At 34.0% G+C, this 22,872-nt stretch overlaps 1 protein-coding gene across 1 annotated transcript in view; it reads right to left on the bottom strand.

The window, feature by feature from the left end:
• Positions 1-22,872, bottom strand: part of LOC136043745 (voltage-dependent calcium channel type A subunit alpha-1-like) — a gene marked incomplete at its 3' end in the record, with an annotated part of 199,168 nt that overhangs the window by 48,448 nt on the left and 127,848 nt on the right. Inside the window, 6 exon segments of the mRNA XM_065728664.1 lie at positions 4,224-4,324; positions 6,123-6,341; positions 8,799-9,003; positions 13,456-13,678; positions 18,198-18,325; positions 21,395-21,479. Of these exon segments, the coding sequence (XP_065584736.1) occupies positions 4,224-4,324; positions 6,123-6,341; positions 8,799-9,003; positions 13,456-13,678; positions 18,198-18,325; positions 21,395-21,479 (961 nt within the window).

Genomic DNA, 22,872 nt, shown 5'->3' with positions numbered 1-22,872 from the left:
GATCTTTGAGCGTTTATCTGAAAAGAAGTTGCTGTAAAGAGCTCCATTCCAGGCATTTTACTGAGTTTTGGGGGTTGACATTTGAGTGAGTTAATCATGCTAAGTACTTCTTGCGTTCACAAATTTTCCCATTAGATTAGCATTTATTTTTGTAATTGATGCAGTAGTGATGTGTTTTAGAGATTGTTTGGCAAAGAGGAAGTTCTGACAGTTCAAATAATTTGTCATTTGCATTGATAGTGTGAAAACCAAGGGAATTAATGGCCATGATTTCTGGTGAAATCGTCCTTCAGAAAGGGGATCTTCTTAAGCAAATGAACGTGTTTAGAGGTTGATATGCTGGACTATTCGATAGCTACTGTTTTTACGCAGCTATCTACTAATTGCCTGCTCCGTAGTCAGTGTAATAAAGAGGAGGAAGAACCTGTTTTTGTGGTCATAGACCTCCTGCATCATGAAAAAGAAGAGGAAGAGGCACTATGCAAACCTAGTGCTAGGTGGGTAGGTAGAACAACGGTTTTAGGTAGTTAGGGTGTCTGAAAGGTTGATATACTAGACTATTCTGTAGCCCTTCTCTACGTAACTGTCTACTAATTTCTGATGGTCCAAAAAGGCTAAATAGGACCTGTGCTGAGGACAGATTCTTACTAGGATCATGTTAGGATCGTGTACGAAGATCTGTGCTGAGGAACTATCCAAACAGATTCAGCTTAAGCTTGCCACTATCTGTAGTGAAAACTAAGCTTTCTGAAACTAGATTACTAAATTTCGCATAGATATAATCAGTACAATTGACTAGGTTCCTCGACAATTGTGCCTTTTCCACGGCTGCAAAACACGAATCTATATCCATTGCACGAAAAATAGCGGAACAACTTTGCAATTAGGAAGAAACTATGTTCTTGCCCAATTCCATTTGTATAAGCTGGTAAGTTCCGTCCTTTACCCTGATGATACTTACAACCTGGAAGATATGTCAGGGGAAGATGAAGATCAATTCGATTAGCAGTATGCTCTTCCTGGTGATGTTTATTCATATTAGAAGAACTGTCAGTTAGGATGAGTCTCAAGCTACTGGAGGTGAAGAAATATAAGCACAACAAATCTCAAGTATACTTACTTCCAAACTACTGAGAGGACGATAAATTTTACTTGGAGAAAAATATATTTTATTCGAACTCTATGGAAAGAGTAAGTTCAAGTTGACCAACAAATGAGTGGCAGAACCCCATTATAATATGTCAGGTTATATATAATACTTCAGAAATATGGTAAGCAGTTGGGAATATTATCGTTCGATATTGAGGGTTTCCAAGGATTTCTCTCATTTACAGCAATATTAGAAATGCCCTCCTATCACATTTACTGGTCAAACAAAACTTGTTACTCCGTGATACTCATGCTATGTCACATGACACATTTTAGCTGATGAAGAAGCATTTACATTTCAGTGATAATATACCCAGACGCCTTAGGGAGACCCTGGTTAAGACAAGACCCATAAAGTTGTCCCTTGACGGAAAAGATTTGAACCTACTTCGTGAAGGTATAATCAGAAGAACTTCAGGTCACTGATGAGGAAATTGTTCTGATGAATCAAAATGGTATAATAAAAAAAACGCAAAAGGTCGGATACAACTTCATATTCAGAACGAGAATAAGTAGATTTGAACATGCAGCAGAAATTCACACTGGTAAACGATCAGTTGATATAAGTGATTTGAAAATTTGTGCTGATTTCGTCCTCCGGCTAGCAAGGGGAATCCCTAAAATATATTAACTACAAGCTCTTTTCCGACAACTATTTTTGTCAGTACCCCATCTCAGACCTTAAAAGCTCAGAGTACACTTAAAATTGGATAAATTTATGGAAAACAGGTTAAAGAGCAGTGCTTTTGAAGTACATACCAAAACAAAAGTGCAAGAAAGACTTGGGCAGAAACTTAATGAAATGATTCAGTGGCGAATTGGTATGGTAACAAGCCGGTACAGTTGATATTAACCTATGCAGTTATGGATCCTAAAAATACCTGTTAGGGATTAGATGATAAGCAAAAAAGTGTATATGAAAGTGAAGTGACCACACTGTGCGAAGGAATACAACTACCTCATAGGCGGTGTTGATTTTGTCAGTATGCTGATAGAGCTCTACAGAATTGACTAAAAGCTACGAAAAAAAGTGGTACATGTGGATTTTCCTTTCTTTTCCGGTGTAAATGGCTGGACCCTGTATCAAAGGTGGCTCCCTACTGGACGAAACATGTAATGAAGTCTTTCAACGGACGTTGCAAACACCTTACTCTCTGGCACATCCTCAAAGATAGCTTAAAGAGCTAGATCATACCATGGAAGTTGAGATTTAATGTTTAGGTTTAACCCCCCTCCAAAAGTATAGTTTCCACCCTGCAGAATCAACGAAACTTGGCTGTCAGGAGCGCTTTCCGTCTTTGACAGACAATAAACAGAGATGCCGAGCGTGTATTCAAGACCACTCCAAAGTGAAGTGTATGACGTACGACTTGGCTCTGTGTTTCAAGCCAAATAGAGACTGTTCTCTATCTTATCATAGTAGCTAAGGAGTGTGTGGCTATGTAATTTTACTGCCAGATGTGGCCTGTTGGAATCAATCGGTAATTTCTTCAATTCCATTAGTATTATTCTATTTTGTCATTTTTGTCACAGAAAGACCTTAATTATAGCATTGAAAAAGGTGCAAATTTTTTTTCTTTCTTTCGCAAAATTCAGGCATTATAGGGGGAGAGGAAAACCTGGATAAAACTAACGACTAGGTTATTTTCTAGATCTTCCAAAAAATTCTATATCTAGATCATATAAAATCTAGATCTAGATTTTATAGATGTAAAAAAAACAATGTTTTTTCCTGTGTTTGTCTCCTATATAAAGAGGTCAAAAATAAAATCATATACCAGAGCTGTAAGTGAAGATCCTGTCCTTCTACGTTATACTAAATAGTTGCATTAAAGTGTTCAGTGTTGCATACGGGAATCATATCATTCGTATCTTATATTAGCTGCAATATCCAATTATAGTATTCATGTTATTCTCACTGATCACATCTACGCACCTTAACTACAGGTTATCTTCTGTGCATGCTTTGGTATGTTGTTTTTCTACTCTCCTATGGGTTTTAATGTATTGACGAAAAACAAAAACTTTGCTATCTCCCCGAAGCCGAGATTCATTTATATCTATTTACTGAACTCAATTTTAGAAGTCTTATGTGTAACGTTTTTAAAGATAAAAAGAATATATTGAAAATCAGATATTTTTCGAGTTAACTTTTTGAAGTCTTATGTGCAACGTTATTAAAGATTCAGGAAAATCGGCTGAAAATCGTTGAAAAAGGATGGGTTTTAGATTTCTTAAGCAAGTTTATATCCTTATTTAAGGGAAAATTTAAGTTATATCATAATTCTGGCTTGGTGATTAGATGAATCTGAGACTACTGAATTCAATTATATAAGCATCTTGTACTTTTCGTGCAATTCGGATCTTCAAATTTTTTGAAAAAAAAGGCTTTTTTCGGAGGGAACATATGCATTATCTAATTGAAATAAAAAAAAAATATAGAAAAACAGAAAAAATCGGTTAATTTAGCTATGAGTTTCCATGTGAGGCCAAAAACATGTATCTTGTTGAGCCTAAAAAAGCCTAAAAATGTGATAAAATTGAGCAGCAGTGGTTTTGGGGTTGTGGCCTTTGGTTCAAAGAGCCTTTGTGGGGATATAAATCTTTGTAGTTTTTGCTCTGTTCTCTTTAAGTAGATTGATTGATTGATTGATTAACTGAATTAAAATTGATAATAGTTTTTTTGAATAGGAGGTCAAATTTTTGAGACACGTGAAATTAATAAAACTATTAATCAAAAAATAAACTATAATTGTGAGTGAATATGCTATATTAAAAAAACAGTTAACCCAGAAAAATTGGTTTCATAGTTGGATTTAACATTTCAAAAATAACATGAATGAGTTTAACACCCCAAGGGTAAAAAATAAATAAAATTTAGTTGGCCTTGAATATATTTGTACAAAACTTCATTGCATACTTTTTGACAAAACTTCCCATTGCATATTTTTTTGCAAAAATTCCTGATTAACCTGAAAAGAAATTTGGTGTCATCTAACCGTTATGAGTAACCTACCCATGAAACCCGTGGCAACAAAAAAACTTACCGAAAATTTAAATAAGATTTGACTTACTCATTGATATTTTGTCCACCGGGTGATAAATCAAGATTTTCCCCTGCTTCCATTGCCATTTGCAAGGTTTCTATTTCTTTTTCCAGTTCCTGCTGCTGTTTCTAAAGGAAATGAAAATCAGTTATAATTTATAAAAATAAGCCACATAATGAAAGTTATGTAAAATGATGTAATTTCTGTGAAAATCATTAAGACTTTGAAGTTACCGCTAATAAGTTCATTTACCTGACCCAAATAGTTCCCAAGATACAAAAAAAAAAAAAAAAAAAAAAAAAAAAAAAAAAAAAAAAAAAAAAAAAAAGATCAAGTGCTGATCTAGAATCGTACGAATAATAAATATAATATAGAAAACCAAAGATTAAATTTAAAGGTAGTTTAAAGCAAATATGGTTTTTTGAAAGCGTAATAATAACGGTAAGAAAACAAGAATTACTGTTGATTTTTACTAAAAATAAAATAGTTTGTTTAATTTACCTCTCCATCAGTTTTCTTCTGTCCATTGTTTCAAAACAATCGCTCCAAGAAGAAATATATGGGAGGGGACGGGGAGCTACAATGGTAAAATAGAATTTTTATATCTTTTATTAACAAGGACCTGGGGCTTCCTTGCCCCCACACAGACAAATCTAAATTTTGGAGAAACACCCCTTGGTACCCAAAACCATTTTGTGCAGGTAATCAATTGACATTGATCTGCAGGCTAACACTCAAAATTTTTAGCTTGAGTTTGTTATTATTAGGACTTGATGAAGATTGATGATGATTCACAGGGATTCCCCTTTTCCAATTTTAGTGCGGAAGTGCGGTAACCTACTTATCCGGTGAAAATTTTTTACGGAGAGGAGAGGGGGATTTTCATGCATAATTGGAAAGGAGATCAGAAACTAAATAAAAAATTATGTTTTTTCAACTGAGAGTAAAGAGCAACATTAAAACTTGAAACAAACAGAAAAATCCGAAGACGGGGCAGGCTACCCTCTCCTCAGTCCCTCACTTGTTGCGCTAAAGTATTTTTTTCGGTGTTTAAAAAAAAAAACTTTTTCTTCCAGTTCTTCGTTCCTTTTGTTTCAGCGGCTGTTCTTAAAGAAGTTTGACAAAAAGTCTAACTTTTTGCGTAAAGAACGAGGCATTAAAAATAGGGCAGTCCCTATTATACAGAATGATTTTTGTTCGTTTTAATTTTTAATGTTGATCCTTACTTCCAGCTGAAAAAAACAGCTGATTTTGTTGCTAAATTACATTTTAGATCAATGAGACTAACTTGATTGTTTCAAATATGTATACAAAAAAAGCCAAAAAAAGCTCTTCGAGCAAAAAACACAAAATTCCACATTTTTGAAGATGGGAGCTTGAAACCCTTACGTCAGGGTTATCTTATACGCTGAATCTGATGTTGTAATTCTCATTAAGATTCTATGACTTTTAGGGGGTTTCTCGCCTTTTTTCGAAAATTTCGCAAACTTTCTTAGGCTCGTAGCCTGTAATGGGTAAGATTTATATCAATTAAATTTATTTATTTCAAATCAGCATAAAAAGTCAATTCTTTTGATACATCTATTGGTATCAAAGCTCCATTTTTTAGAGTTTCGGTTACTATTGAGCCGGGTCACTCCCTGCTTACAGTTCGTTACCACGAACTGTTTGATACCTTGCAGTTTTTAATTGTCACATAAGCAACTAGCATTTCATTATTAATAAAAAAAAAACACGAAACAAGTGTTTTCTCATGGATGTATATACCAAACACTAATTAGCAAACAGCCTTGATTGACACAGCCCTTTATTTAAAATCGTCTCCCCATGGGTCTACTTATTACATATATAAAGATTTAATAGCAACACCAAATGTTTTATGACATTTCCCTTTACTCTCCCTTGAGCGAAGTAGGATTAACAAACCTCTTTATCCTCTTCTTCTTGCTCTTCCTCGGCAGCTGTCAATTCTTGGGCATTTGCCAAATTATCAACGGCGATGGCCAAGAAAACGTTAAGTAAGGTGTAATTGCCAAACAGTACCAGTATAATAAAGTAGAGGGAATAAATCATACCCTTTCGAGAACCCCCCTGGGATTCAATACCTTGATACATAACCTCGTTCCAATCTTCACCAGTTAGGACCTATAAAAAAAGAAGCTTACTATAAATATTCAACTACAAGATTGCTGACTGAATCACCTTGCCCACAAGTCATGGTGATGCAAAGCTGATGTCGAAAAAGAAATAAAATTTTTTTATTTTTATCCTAGTAAACGTTTTTATTCGAAGTAAATGAGCTTGTTTGAAAAGTTTTCTTTTCCCCTTGCTGTTATTCTTAGACGAAGATATTTGTTACATTATAAACTGACTTTAACTATCTGGTTGAGTAAACATTTACCATCTGATCATTCTGTCATCTGAAAGATGTCTGAATAAGCAGACAAATTCAATTCCAAGGAGCAGTGTCTTAGGTCCGCCTTTAAGTTCAACAGAGACAGACATCTTTGTTAGCCTGGTTTGACCCACAATATAAGTTTTGATGTTTGCTTTCGCTTGGGTTGAAGGAGCAAAACCAAATAAATAAAGTAGTGCGGTGCTTGGTTTATTAGACAGTTTTGTAGATAAAAGTGATAGTGAAATGGATCATAAAATGTTCGTAGTTGTTCGCGTCGTAGGATTTTTAATACAGACAGTGAAACCGATACTGAAGAAAGCCCAGAGGATTTTTGGATCCCTGGTTGTTATTATTAAAATTCCTTCGATGGACACTAGATTTGGCTCTCGGAGCCAGGTTTCCAATTCAGGAAATTCTAGATATGGCTCTTGAAGTCCCAATTTCAATTCAAGAAACGCTATATTTCGTTCTTGGAGTCCTGGCTCTAATCCAAGGATTGTTACAACTCCCTCACTTGTCTCTGAATTCTGTTGTTACAATTATTTTTATCAAGTTTATGGTAAACTAATTTGCAGAAGTTTCAAATAGCCTAACAAAGAGTATGACTGAGCTCTAGCACCCTTTTTTTGTAGGCACATCCCTCTCTGCAGCAGGATTGAAACCAAAATTTTCGTATGTGTAACCACACAAGAATCAATTAGTAGGTATACCAACTAGCAAAAGACACTGATCCATCACCGTAAGAATGACCAAGGCATAACAAAAATTTTTACATAGAAGTCCCTCCCATGTCTTAAATTTAAACCAAATTTATTCGCTCTATTTATTTGCATCACAACACTAAGATTTTTAACTCCTCAAAATTTCTAAAATCACATATCGCTTGAATGAATCGCTGTACGAAAAAAACTGATCTCAGGTACTTTGGTCGGATCATCATGGACTATGAATTCAGTGTTGAAAAAAAAATCTTACTGCCTTGGGTCACAAGTTGGTTTTCTTGCTGCAGGTCTATTTTCTAATATCAATAATTAGAAAGTAGCAAACGAAAAGCCTCAGCTTCCTTTGCCATTCGGTCAGGTAACTGTTTCACGGCCAAAACGTTTTTGATTTTAGTTTAACCTCAATTTTAAAAGCTTGGGTGCACTTTTAGGTGTCCCTCTCTAGTGTACACTGTAAAACCTTAGCTCAACACTCACTCTCAGGGCTCTGGCTCAATTAGTAGGGAGAACCTCCCCCACTAAAAACATACACAGCTTTCTAAAATTAAATACCATATTCTTCAATACAGTCTGAAGTACACAATTTCTCTAAAAACGGTAGAAATTATCCTCTATATTTGAAATTGACGAACGAGGAAAACACTAAAAACAAAAAAAAACAAGACTAAAATACAAGACAAAACCTAAGCGTGCTCCTGCAACCGAATTATCAAAGAGTCCAAATAAAATGCAAAGTACCGATTTTTCTGTAATTCGTCAAAAAATTTCAAACCATTTTTGGTCATTATATTTTTTCTGAGTTGGAACACTGCTAGCAAAGAAAGAGGAAAATAATTTATGTCATTTGAGTGGAGTTTTGTCTTTTTCTGACCAAGTGATAATGGCCCTTTTGTCTGCTTGCGTGGAAAAAAGACATAAAAATTGGTGCTGAAGATCATGTGATCATAGTCACTATGTCTACGTTCTTGAAAATCAGTCAGCGAAGCAATATGAATACGAATAGAGTTGAAGGTGCTGACCAAGTGTTTATGGCACCGTTGTCCAGTCATTTAAAAAACTGCCACGAAATTAATATGAAAAGAGTCAGAGTTAATAGTGCTGGCCATGTGATTGTGATCACTCTATCTACTTTCTTGAAAAAAGCTCAGCCAAGCATTAGGAAGATAGTTGGTGGATCTTGCAATGTAGTTATGACCCCGTTGTTTACTTAAAAATCTTTCAGCAAATTAATGTGAATAAGGTCAGAGTTATGGCCTGGTAATTGTGGCCGCTTAGTTTTATTACTTGAGAAATGTCAGCAAAGGAATAGGAAAAGAGTTAGAGTTGATGGTACCGACCATGTGATTATTTCCGCTTTGTCTGCTTACTTGAAAAACAGTCAGCAAAATAATAGAATAAGATTGTAATAGGATAAGATAATAAAAGGACAAGATGAGAGTTGGCGGTGCTGACCATGTAATTATGGCCATTTTGTCTACTTACTTGAAAAACAGTCAGCAAAGCAATAGGAAAAGAATTAAAGTTGGCCGGGGGAGTCTCCTCGCTAAAATTGAAGGCACCGCCAAAAAGTTGCATCCCAAGAAGTGCAAAAATCAAAATGAATAAAAAGAGTAGAAACAATAATGATATAATTGAACGCATTGAGCTAAGCAACGATATCACCAAATTCCGAAGGGACGACCAATACCTAAAAAGAAAAATAAGAGTTATATATATTTAACCAAGTATTTATACATAATTTACAACTGGTACTACAAATAATGTTCAACCATTAAGCTAAATATTATTAAGTCAAGGAAGATATTTTTTTCATCAATCGAAAAGTGTTATTATATTTTTATCAAATAATTTACTAATGATATTGTTACGGCCTATATTATAGATACATAAAAAAATTTTATGTATCATATAAGGATTAAATTATTATAGATGATCTAAATTTACACGATATCCCATATGGCAGATGCTATTAATATATTTATGATCATGTAACATATTTTATGCATCACGTTGCTGAATTTTTGTCCAGTGAAAGATTAGAAAAAGATCCTACTGGAGCTATTCAATTTAAAAGATTGCAAACTAGGATTATGGCTCTGAATATGGGTCTGAAGCATAAGTGCTCCGAAAAGCGGATGGAAATTTACTGATGTTTTCCAGAGAAATTGCCTACGGATTGTTCTTGGTACCCGGCTGACTGATCGTATTCCAAAAAGTAGGCTGACTATTCATCTAGTAATTGTGCAGCACCTAATGGTCCAAAAAGAAGCCATACTATTCAACTACCAATCTCAGTTTTTGAATATTTTTATTAAATTCCTATAAAAATATTTTGTGCAAAATACCGAAAAAAATACAGTTGCTTCAATATTGAAAATATTAATGTCATACTACGAATGTTTCTTATAAAAAAAATCCCGAAATAGAAAATCCAGCTCAATGTACATCTTCGCATCCAAAAACAGTAGGCCATAGGCCAATAGGCCGACGCCGATCTTGGGACAGCAACACCAGGACTCGAAGGGTAGCTTAAATATAAGTATTGTTATTTGAAAAATCTCATACGGTGGGAGGCAAAGCCCAATAGGCCGGATCTTACATTTTTTGTTTAATTTATAGGAACGTCAATAATAAGGGTTTCAAGGGTTTTAAATGGCCAGTTTGTAAAAAGGGTATTTAAAAAGAAAAAACAGAAAAAGCATTTCTGTAGGCTGATCAATGAGCCCTGTAGGGCGGATAACGATCTCTTGATTCTCTGTCTTTGGCTTGGAATGCAATGTTGGATTGGAGTCAAATTATTCAAAGCTTCCAGTGTTATTACAAAGTTTTTCTCCAGGTACCCATTTGGTGAAAAGTCAACTATGGCTCAGCCTATCGAGTCGCAGTACTAACCTTTGTTCCAAGCAAAAAAAAAAAAAATCAACGACACCAGGACTCAAAGGGTAGCTTACATGCAAGATTCTTTATTCAAAAGGGGTTGCATATAAAGTCTTATCAAAAAACTAAAGGAAGTCAGGACCTATAGGCTATATCTCGTATGTTTTTAACTATAATTAAATATATTTAAATAAATATTTATAAAAAGTAACTTTATAAGAATTGTAGCTGACATATAAGGTTATATATTCGTGAAATTTCATAACAAGAACTGTAGCTTAATATCAATCAATCAATCAATATATTTATTGCCCGAAAATACACAAGGGTTCAATATAAAATAGATGAGATGACAAAAAAAGAAAAAAGAAGTACAAAACAAAGAGCACAGTCACAAAGAAATATATACTACAGAGAATAGATTGAAATATTTCTACAAGCACATATTAGGATGGAGACTGTTTGTATTATCAAGCTTGGAAAAATAGCGACCGTGACGCTTCTCAGCCACGGTTAGTGGCTCAGTTAACCCGTAGGCTGACACTAGTCACGCTATATATTTCACGTTGCTCAAAAGCGATAAGCCCTATGTTATGATGGTTGATGACTGTCGATTATTTGAAAATTGAATGCCACTTAGTTTGAAGGCCGGACCTCAAAACATGTAAGCAGACCTAAAAACGATTGGTAATACCTTACATTTGTCTTACCTATACACTAGACCAGAAAGAGTTTGATTTTTTAAGTTTTTTTTGTTCAAAAATCTATGAGAAAAATATTGTACAGTATTACGCTAATAAACCTTATGAATGCAACAAATGTGCAACTAATTGAATTTTAAAATATTCAAACTGAAAAATGTATTGTTTTAAAGGAAATGTCAGTACGTTCTTACATTTTTCGCATAATGTGGAAAATACTTTTATCCATTCCGTTCTTAAAGCAATGGAGAGAAAAGGTCAAACTTAACTCCATAGGCCAGTATATGTATTTACGTATGTTTTATGGCAGACACATCGAGCCCTGCTCCCCGTTGTCCAGTTTAGAAAATTATTTATTATGTAATTTGTTCAATAAAAGATCTTGCCTTGTGTATATCCTATTATTTGCACAACCAACCTTAAGAGCTCTGCTCTCTGTTGGGGGTTAATATATTTTTTTTTGTATTTTAAGTATATTAAATAAAGTACCTATCTATCTATCTATCTAGGGCCGGAGGTTAGGAAGGGGTAGCCCTCTTCATCAACATCATAATTATTAGTTCTTAGTTTGATATTGCTTTTAAAATTTATTTGAATTCTTTTGGTACTGAATTTTTGTTCTCTTTTAATACCATACCAAGTGTTACCCTAAATGCATGGAGACCCGAACCTTTAATTCAAAGATTGATTTTTGCATAGCAATGGTTAAAGAATAAGAACTTATTTAGTGTATTTGCTTCTTGAAAAAAAGAGAAATGAAGTTAACCTAGATCTACGTTGCATGGGCAACGTGAGGTGTTGTGGCAACTTTTGTTCGGCTTCCCCGAATAAACTGTTGTGAGAGCAACACTTTGGTTTTGTTTCCTCGCTTCAATTAAACGCTGAAGTTGTTAATCTGTAAGGATCTTAAAATAAATACTAGGTACACCAACTGGCGAAAGTTGCAAACCTCTCATTGCAAATAGCAAAATTTGCAAACCCTTCATCGCTGAAGATGATTGTAGCCTAACAGCCAATTATTACTTAAAGTCCCCTACATGTCTTACCACTAGAACAAAATTGGTATTACCATCAAATACACAGGAAACAAATAATAGGTACACCAACTAGCAAAAGTTGCGAACACCTCATTGCCGAACATGATTTTGACCTAACAGCCAACTGTTGCATAAACTCCCCTATATGTCTCACAATTGATATCGGCCTATTTTTGGTTTCAGTGTGTACCTTACTACTGAAGTTGTCAACCCCTTTAAATTTTCAAGCTGGTATATCTCATTAAGGAATTTTTCTACCATAAAATGGATTATATATACTTTGATCAGCTCATCAAGCGCTATCGACTGCCGTCAAAAAAAGCTATCTGTCTTAGTTCAAAAGTTGACCTTTTGCCGTAGGCTAAGTTTCTAACGTCATTACTTAGAAAGGAGCAAAAGATAAAGTTTAATTTCTTTAGCAATGAGAGAACTTTTAAAGTTTAAGAGGCACATCTGATACAATTTCTCTACCGCAATCCCAGGTGCAATAAAACGAATGATAAACTCAGCTGAAATCACGAACAGAAATGGTTAGAAACAATCAATTATTGGCCCCAGGCGAGACACTTTACGTAAAAACCGCAGAGGTTAGACTCTTACCACTTTCTAGGAATAAGCTGAAATCAGGGTGCTAGGGAAAAAAAAACACGACAAATCCAAAGTGTTGCTCTCGCAACACAATGAAGTTAGTGAAGTTGAAGAGATGCCTACTTTAACGAGAACGGGTTTAACGTGTATTTTCAGAAGCCTTTCACCACCGTGCAGTATTACTGCCCCTGACAACAGGAAGCATAATAAACAGTAGTTATCAATTTTAAATTGATTTAAAACTTAATTTTCAAACAAAATAAAACTGATTAAATTGATTGATATTCATATTTGGCCCAATCTGGGTCAAAGTTGCCGTTTTGCACCGCAAAATGGTAAAAAACACCGCTTTGCTTAAGTAAAAATTTTTGCTACTTCAAAAGGACACCAGAACTTTCAGTTTGCATCCAGATGACCTAACTCCTGATATTTTAGGACAACTTGTTTGGTACAATCATCCTCGGAAAAAAAACAAACAAGAACGTTTTCGGCAAATTTCTCAGGATCGTAAACTTTGGTGTGTAGTTTTAGACCTAATGAACATTTTAAACTTTAGTGTATAGTTTTAGACCTAATGAACATTTTTAGGGTGGATTTTTTCCACCCCAAAGGACTTGTTATATGATCTTTAGACTATTTTTGAACAAGTGGCTAAATCAAATTTTTTTCGGATGCATTTGTGGAAAAAACGCAGAGGGGGAGGCGGGGGGATTGCGTTGCCCCCACATCGCTCTTTACTTAGGTAGCGCTATTGCACTGCCTATGATATTATGATAGTACAGATAGTATATATATATATATATATATATATATATATATATATATATATATATATATATATATATATATATATATATATATATATATATATATATATATATATATATATACTATCATTAAATTTAATCCTTTAGTTTAACAAACAATATAACTTACTTTGTAACTTTAAATACTCGCAGAAGTCGTAATGCTCTTAAGACTGATAATCCAAATGAGCCAGATTTAAAAGCAGACCAGATAACTTCAAATATTGAGCCACTAATGACAACGCAATCGAAGCGGTTGAAACTTGATTCGAAGTAGATTCGAGGTCCTAATGCATACATCTTCACAAACATCTCAGTCATAAATAAAGCTAGGAAGGCAAATTCAGCATAATCTGAAATAGTAAAAAAATATATGCATTTTATACGAGCTGAGACTAATCATTTGTGTAACCCTTTGCATGTTCGGCGATGGCTGTTCGCTAGTTCCTCCAATGGTGCTAATAATCTAATAACCATTTGGCAGGCCAAAATGCAAGTCTGTCAAGGTGCAAAAAAGGTGCTTATTTGTATAAAGCCTAAACAGGAAGGACCAGAGTCCAAGCTTGTATCGGGGGCGGGGAGTACCAGGTTTTAACCCCCTCCCCTCCTGTTTTTTTCCGACTAGTATAAAAGTAAAAAAAAACTTATTTAAACAAATTTCGATGCATTATGTAAAGGTTTTTTTTCTTTTTTTTTTAGGCCAAACGAAAATCCTAGATACGGCCTTGCCAGAGTCAAATGCCACAAGATCAGGGGTCTATCATATCATTTTAAGATGGACATCTATGTCCTTAGATATATATATATATATATATATATATATATATATATATATATATATATATATATATATATATGTATATTTATATATATATATACTGAGCCGTCCTGGCCGAGTGGGTTGGTGTGCTGGATTCGGTATCCCTTGTCTGAGAGGACGCGGGTTCGAATCCCAGTATACCCAATTCTTCAGTTTGGGACGGGGGTCAGTGGCGTGACTCTGTAGTTTAGAGTCGGTTATTCAAGCAATTCGTCGGTTGAAAAATAAGTCTTCTTGCGGAATTGACCGTGTTAGCGCTATCCATATTAAACTTGGTGGTTCGGTTCTCGCTATGCATCTTTCGCTTTTTATGCAGATGATCTTCACGCAAGGTGTTGTTCCCTCCTCCTTCTGCGTAGGGGATCTTACCCCCATTCCGAAGAAAGGGAAAAATGACATCAAATGCTCGTCTTTCCGCCCAATTACAATCGCCACATCTTTTATGTAAACTATTCGAGCTTCTATTCATTAATGAACTGGAAACTAAATGCTACACCCCGCCACGTCAATTCGGATTTAAGCGCCTCACTGGTTGTGCCGATGCCTTGACGGCTGTAGTGAGTGTGCTACTCGATGCGGATTTTTCTGGAGAGAGCATAGCCTTAGCTAGTCATGACATCAGCCGTGCATTCGATTCACTCATACACGCTGCAATGTTATTAAAAGCTTCACAACGAGGTCTGAATCCCTGCATAGTTCGATCCCTACGTGATATGTGCTAGAGGCTGTCCATTCGCCTAAAGCTTCCTCCTGACAAACATTTGCTTCCCCGGCCTCATGAAAAATTGATCCCCGTTTTGAAAGGTGCCCGTCAGGGAGCTGTCTCCTCCCCTCATTTGTTCAATAATTATGTTGTTCAAGCACAAGATAAATGCCCAACCTCATGCATTCTTTCCTCTATAGACACCTCCTTAGTATGCTACGCCAACGACGTCTTGAACTTCAGTAGAACGTTGCAAAAAGCTTCTGATATTTTTGAAACGCTTAAAACCGCATATCTAAAACTTGGCCTCAGTTTTAACACTGAGAAAACCGAGATAGTTCTCTTCAATTGGCAAAAAACACCACACGTGCCTTCACTGCTTTTTGGTGAAAATCTCATGAATACTGCTGACCACAAAAATTACCTCGGAGTCCCTATTGGCTCGTCTCTAAGGCATACACGTCTTCTACTGATCAAACACCTCAATCGACGAATCTCCGGCTTGTATGCTTCCATAGTCTCTGCTAAATTCCGTTTTAGCCGCCCCCTCCTTGCCAGCCTATATAACGCTACTGTTTTACCTCATATACTGTACCTGGCACCATTTTGGAAACTATTCTCGAAGGCTGAACTGTCTAAAATCCGTGCGCTTTTCTTCCGTTTTGATAAATACCTCCTGAGTTTTCCTCCCTGGTACAGAAACTCAATCCTCATTAAAAAGTATCACATAACTAACTCTCATGTTGCAGTTGAAAACTTAATCAAAAGACACAATATTAAAATAGTAGATCACGATTGGTATAATCTCCTTTTACAATAGATCTGTTTTCGTTTTATTCATTTTAGTGCTATTTTGTTTGCCCGTTTATTAGTTGAGTCTCTTTCTAGTTATGTCTCTTCTGATATGTTCTTATATATTTTCTTATATTTATATGTTCGTGCTCCGTTTTTTTCATTCCGTAGGATTGACGGGTTTTCATATAAATATATATATATATATATATATATATATATATATATATATATATATATATATATATATATATATATATATATATATATATATATATATATATATATATATATATATATGTTATGTGTGTGTATATATTCAGAACTTATAATAATCTCAAAACAACATGATTGTTTAAATGTGAATTGGCCAGGTCCACCGAGATGGCATTTTCCAGGAAATCTAAAGAAGCTAGCAATGCTGATCTTTGCACACAATAGAAAACTCGAAAAATTTGAATGAAAAAAAAAATCGTTTTTGATTCATAATAAACATCTTTTTTATGTTTTTTAGGCTTAATGCAAGTATTTCAACCTAAAAATGTGCACCGACATTCACAATTATACCTTTATATCTTAAGTATGTTAAAGCCTTTTTCTATTCATATCATTTTTTGACAGAGTAGGGGGGGGGGAATTGACAGAGTAGCTTGCAAAAAATATTCATCTTTATAATCTAATACACGATTTTTTGATTAGAACTTATACGAATTTCCAGAAAACCTGATCATGGGTCAGGGAATTGACCCAGGACACCAGGATAGCATATTCCAGGGTAATTGAAGCCCACTGTTTATCCCGTACAGCACAGAAAGATTCTCTTCAGACAACATTTCTTTAAAAGGTAAGAAACAGTCAATATCCTAATACTTCTTAGCAGAGCTGATCTTCATTTAAACACTTCGAGCCTGTATTTTGCGAGAAGCCTGTATTAATGCAGTCCTGCTTAACAATAAGGAAAACGTTCTTGAACTTAAAGTGCTAGTAAGGAGTTATCTTGATAAAGTCATCTGTTGATTAAATATTCTGTATTTTGCTGAAAGTAACTATTTCAATAAAATAAAAATTTGAATTTAATATGTTATTATATTATTTTATATGTTAACGATTATTTTATATATAAGTGTGTATCCATTCTAGTATGCTCATCTAATCAATTCGACATATTTTGTTGAATACCAATTTTTAACCATCCGTAATCGACGCACAGCTTTGAGGCATTTGTTAATCAGAGACATCTAAGTAAGGTAAAGCTTTTCTACTAAGGAATAATCTCAGGTGACAAGCCTTCCTAAGACCAAAATTGTTTAAGAGTCGATAGTTAAGAAAAATAAGCATGTTAATAACTCGCTATACAACCCACCCACTTAATAAACATCTTATCTTATCATCCGTTTCAGATTATTAAGTAGTGAGGTGTAGCCTTTGGGAAGGGCGAGGTCTTATTCTGTTCAGGAAGAGGTTACTCTACTCCTTGGGCATTACAATGTAGTCGCAATCAAACGAAAGCATGCCTCTCAAGTTTCATGATTTTATGAAGCTACCAGCTACCACACCTTTTACAGCTACCACCTGTTGTTGGTCTGAAGAACCATCCGTCCCCATCAGAAACCATCCGAACCATCCGTCCCCACAGAAAGTATTTAAACATGGCCTAATAATACAGTTTTTATATATTTATGAATATCTAACTTGAGGCCCGTGACAAACAGAAACTGATAATTGCCTGCAGAAGTCTTTTTCATTCAAATGAAATTTACAAATTTTAGTAGTTTTTGGTTTATATATGGTTCAGTTAGTTTTCACTTATGAAATGAAGACAATCAGATTTAATTTTTATTGTCACCATATTACCTCGAAAACTTCAAAAATTTCGGTAATATAAATATAGAGTATGACTATACGTGCATGAAAATTATATCAACCAGTCTGGTTGACGATAATGTTCAATGGCCACACAAATAGCATTTAAAAGAAGTAGTAAAACTGAGACAAACCAATAAAACAAATATAACTTACTGGTAATATAAACTTGCTGCTATTTATAACCATTTCTTAAGCCATTGCTGTTTTATGGTAACATAGCTATCTGTTAATATAAATATAAAATATGAATTTACGGACACAAAAATTCTGTTAAGCAGTCTGGTTGACCATAATGCTCTATGGCTACACAAATAGTATTTAAGAAAATGCTAAAACTGAGGCAAATCAATAAAGCAAATGCAGCTTTCTGGTAATACAAACTTGCTGCTTTCTATAACCGTTTTTTGGGCCATTGCCGCTTTATGGTTAAATTGCTTTCTGGTAATATAAATATAAAATATGAATATACATCCACAAAAATTCTGTTGACCACTCTGGCAACCATAATGTCCTATCGCCACACGAATAGTATTTAAAAGAAATTTACTAAAACCGACGCAAAACAAATAAAACAAATGCAGCTTTCTGGTCATTTAAACTTGCTGCTTTTTATATTCCTTTCTTAAGCCATTGCTGCTTTATAGTAACATAGTTTTCTGGTAATATAAATATAAAATATGAATGTACATACACAAAAATTCTGTTAACCAGTCTGGTTGACCATAATGCTCTACAGCCACACAAACAGTATTTAAAAATACTAAAACGATGACAAACCAATAAAACCATTGCTGCTTCACAGTGTGTCGAATTTTAAATCTGGAAAAAAAAGATAGCCAAATAATAAACAAAAAAAATATTTTTATATACAACCAATATATGCTATACTTTATACTTATATACAATAATGCTATATTCTTACTATATATAACTATATAGTAAAGGATAAATTCTGCATTAAAGCAGAAACTGAGAAAGGTCAATGGACTTTTCTCTAGAGTGGAAGGTCTCTATGAAAAAAAAAAAAAAAATCACACTAGACCAAGCTTTATGTAGCGGTTTTTGCTTCTCATATTTTTTTTCCTAGTTCTCAGATTGAAGCCTTCTACCGATTCTGAAAGTTTGCAAAAATTCTTCACTATATTTTTAGATTTCGTGAATATCTTCTTCGTCAAGATGAGAAATATATATACATAAAGAAAAAACGGTCAATTTGAAAACGACAAGCCATTTTTATAACACGTTTTTCGCTTCTCATGTTTTCTTCCTAGTTCTTCTTTCGTAGCCCTTTACCGTTTCTAAAAGTTAAAAAAAAGATCTTCACTTTTTTTTGTAAAGTTCTTCTTCGTCAAAATGAGAAAAATATAGGCGTAAAGAAAATAGGGTCACTTTGATAAAAAACGACAATTCACCTTAATAACGTGTTTCTCGCTTCTCATGTTTTCTTTCTATTTCTTATCTTGTAGGCCTTTACCGTTTCTAAAAGTTCAAGAAAATTGTTCACTGTTTTTTTTCTAGGGGGGTGGGGATTTTGTAAAATTCTTCTTCATCAAAATGAGAAAAATATTCGCATATAGAAAAAAGATTTACTTTGACAAGAAAACAACAAGCCACAATATTTGTTGCAATATTTGTAATGTTAAAAAAACCGAATTGCAAGCTCATTATAAATGGACGCAAATAAGTTTCTCCAGTATCTTTATTAAGGGTTAATTTTTTATTCATATCTTTCTTAATTTCGACTGCTTCTCTGAAAATTTGAATGAGACCTTTAACGGGGGGCAACAATGGAAGTATTTTCCAGCAAAATAAAGGGGTTTAAATCTTCACCCATGTACTGGACAAAGACAGAACAAAATTTTAAGGCTTTTGGGGTAGCTTCATGACTTTGTCCATTGAAGATTTTCTGTTCCAACAACCTCTGCCAATAGTTGTTGGATTCTTCAAACATAGAAGCAACAACAAGAACAGAAGATCTTATGAACATCACTACCCAGAAAAGGGTTGGAAAACGTCTATTTTTTATTTGGATTTTTGAATACAGTGTTTAGGTTATAGCTTCTTAAAATAAACTTTCTCACTTGAATGCCAAATTTTCTTTTCACCTATCAATGAGAATCGTCCTAGCCGAGGGTTAGCGCATTGGATTTGAAATCCTAAGAACAGGGGTTTGAGTCTTAGTTTCGCTTTTTATTTGGTTTCGGAATGGGGATCAATGGTGTGACTCTGTAGGCTTAAAATTTAGTGCCTACAGAAATATAAGACCACAAACACTTTAAATTCGAATTTTAGGTTCAATTGAAAAGAAAAACATAATATTTAGAGGATTGAATTTCAAATAAGATAATGAGTTTCAGATTAGTGCTCGAAGGTTAATTATTTAAGTATTTAATCAATTACCTGCATTGTATTTAATTAAAACTTTGTTGAAAATAAGTAAAAGCTAATTAATTAAACAACATTGGTTTGAGAATTAATCCCTAACCTTTCCTTAGAGAATTATAGGTCAAACAAAAGTACGACATATCGAACTAAAGTACGCTTTACGAACTTGGGTGATAGTAGGATAGTTGATAATTGGTAGCTGATAGGGTAATAGAGGATAGGTGATAGTAGGAGAATAGGGTTTTACAGAGACATTGAGCCCAAGAATCTCAAAATATTTTTTACAAAATACCAAAATAACTAATTATTAATATATATATATATATATATTTACTAATAACCGCTTTATTATGCCAATGGTAAGTATTGGCTGTATATTTACTATATTAACTAGAAATGTGCTATATCAAGTTACTATGTCAATGATCAGTCTTCTCGTTGAATTTCAGCACTTGATTTTTTTTCTTCTGATAACTGAATATTTATGGTGGTGGTATTTTTAGGAACTGAAAACTCAGGAACGGAAAAAGTTATATTTGTTTGTTTTTCGTATTCATATTTTGCTAATGGTTGACAAAATCCTCATTTTTTCTCAGCCATTTGAATTTATTTTTCATTTATTACATCCTTTCTTTTCTTTGTTTGATAAGTCCGATGACTGAATATTAATGGCGATGGTATTTTTAGGAACTGAAAATTCAGAAACGGTAAAAGTTATATTTGTTTGTTTTTCGTATTCATATTTTGCTAATGGTTGACAAAATCCTCATTTTTTCTCAGCCATTTGAATTTATTTTTCATTTATAAACATATTCTCTTTTCTTTGTTTAATACGTCCAATAACTAAATATTTATGGTGGCGGTATTTTTAGGAAATGAAAACTCAGGAACGTTAAAAGTTATATTTGCTTGGTTTTCGTCTTCATATTTTGCTACTGGCAGAAAAATCCTCGCTTTTTCTCAGCTATTTAATTTAATTTTTTATTTATTACATCCTTTATTTTCTTTGTTTAATACGTCCAATAACTGAATATTTATGACATCGGTATTTTTAGGAGCCGAAAACTCAGGAACGGCATAAGTTTTATTTGAGGAGAAACAAGTTGAAATTAAACACAATTAGATTAGAATGGTCAAATAATCCAATTAAAGGTAGGGGTGTATTTCCATTTGGCCCAGAAATAGTAGCTATGTTTATTTTATTGTTTTATGTAGTTGTTGAAAATGAAAATATCAATGAATCAAAAATTTTTGCAATGGAGCATTTCCAAATTTATAGTTTTGAGAAATATAGCCTGTTCTGTTTCATTGTTGTTGGGGCGACTTCAAACACTCAGGGAAAGGGCGACTGTGATTTCGCAATATCTAGCTTGAGAGGAAGAGATTTCACCGCTCTTCGCTAAATAATAGGCACTACGGTAATTTTTTTATACATATCTTCCAACTGGCTTTTTTACTAATAGGCAGTTAAAAATTTGGAAAGCATTGAAATTGAGAGCTTACCTCAGGCGCTTTTCTGCTCTCCAGAACCGTTTACAGGCGCCTTTGTTTTTCACTTTTGCTTTGAAATAGGAAGCCCTTGAAAAACCTGTAATAAAGATGTGAAAGTTTAGGAAACCAGAATATCGTGCAGTTAATTTTCGAGGACTATTTTCTAAGAGAAAAAGAAAGAGGTAAGGTTGGCTCCCTTAGAGAAGAAAAAGTAATAACGTATTGCTGAGAAGTGCACATAACAAAAATGTAACCCCTAGACAATCGTGTAATATTCTCCCTAGAACTCGAAAGCATCAAGCAGTACTTATATAACTCAATTTTTAAAAGATTTCGGGCTAAAGGGGGGAGGGTTTGAGGTTGGTAGAATACCTTTAGTGGGAAAATGCAATCAATGAGTCAGCTCTGCAAAAGTCTTTTTTAGAAAGTAAATTTCGAAGCAAGTGATTTTTGAGGACTCAGTTTTAAGGGCAAAGGAAACAGGGAGAGGATGGGTCCTTGAGATTAGACGAAGTACTAACGCATTTCCAATAAGTTCTCACGACAAACAAGGCAATAAAAAGTCCTCCCTAAAACTCGAAAGGATCAAACATTGCTTTTATGACTCAATTTTAAAGATTTTGTTCTAAACTGGGAGGTTTGTGAAGGTGGTGGGAGGTTGTGCTCATACCTTCAATGGAGAAATGCAATCCATGAGTTATCCCTGCAAAAATGAAATGATACATGGCTAAGGACGGATTTATATTTTTTTTTTATTGAATCTTACCCCAAAATTTTGGAATCCTCATCCATGTATCTATGTAGGAGGATGGGGTGGACTGTAATCTATTGATTATTTCTTAGTTTGTTACTTCGATTATTGGGGATTGAGAAAGTGTTAAATAGTTGCAGAGAGTTAGGCAGCTTAATGCCAACTTGGATTTCTCTTGTGGAACTTCAAAGGAAACGTGATTTAAAAAAAGGGAAGGAAAATCAAACTTTTTGGCGAGTTTTTAGGAAAACAAAATTCCCGGGAAGCGTTGTGGCAATTGATTTGGTTTCAATAAATTAAAAACCATTATTTTTGTCGCTCTATATTTTCTCTTAAGTTAATACTTTTAACTTGAATAAAATTTGGCTTCAAAAAATTACATTGAAAAAATCTATTCAGTTTTCAGTAAAGTGCAAATGATACTCTTTGTAAGGAATTTAAGAAGCGTAGCAAAACCAAACTTACACGGGGTAATTTATATTGCTTTTATTATGAATTGAATCTTCACTGTAACTTCAATTCGTTATGGGTTTTATCCCGTCAATCAAAGCAACATCTGATCAATGTAAGTTTGATATTTGTAGAACCTAATTTATAATTATACTTGTAGTTCTATAATTTTTTGATTGTAGAAGCTATTTTATACTTTATTATTATTTAGAGTTCAGATTTGTTCTTTGATTTTCATTGAGAAAGTATTTTCATTATTTTCAACTACATAGAAAATATATAGCCAATA

Source organism: Artemia franciscana, unplaced genomic scaffold (assembly GCF_032884065.1).
Source record: "Artemia franciscana unplaced genomic scaffold, ASM3288406v1 Scaffold_904, whole genome shotgun sequence".
Lineage (NCBI taxonomy): Eukaryota > Metazoa > Arthropoda > Branchiopoda > Anostraca > Artemiidae > Artemia > Artemia franciscana.
The sequence above is the reverse complement of the archived record's forward strand: the minus strand, read 5'-3'. Positions and strand labels throughout refer to the sequence as shown.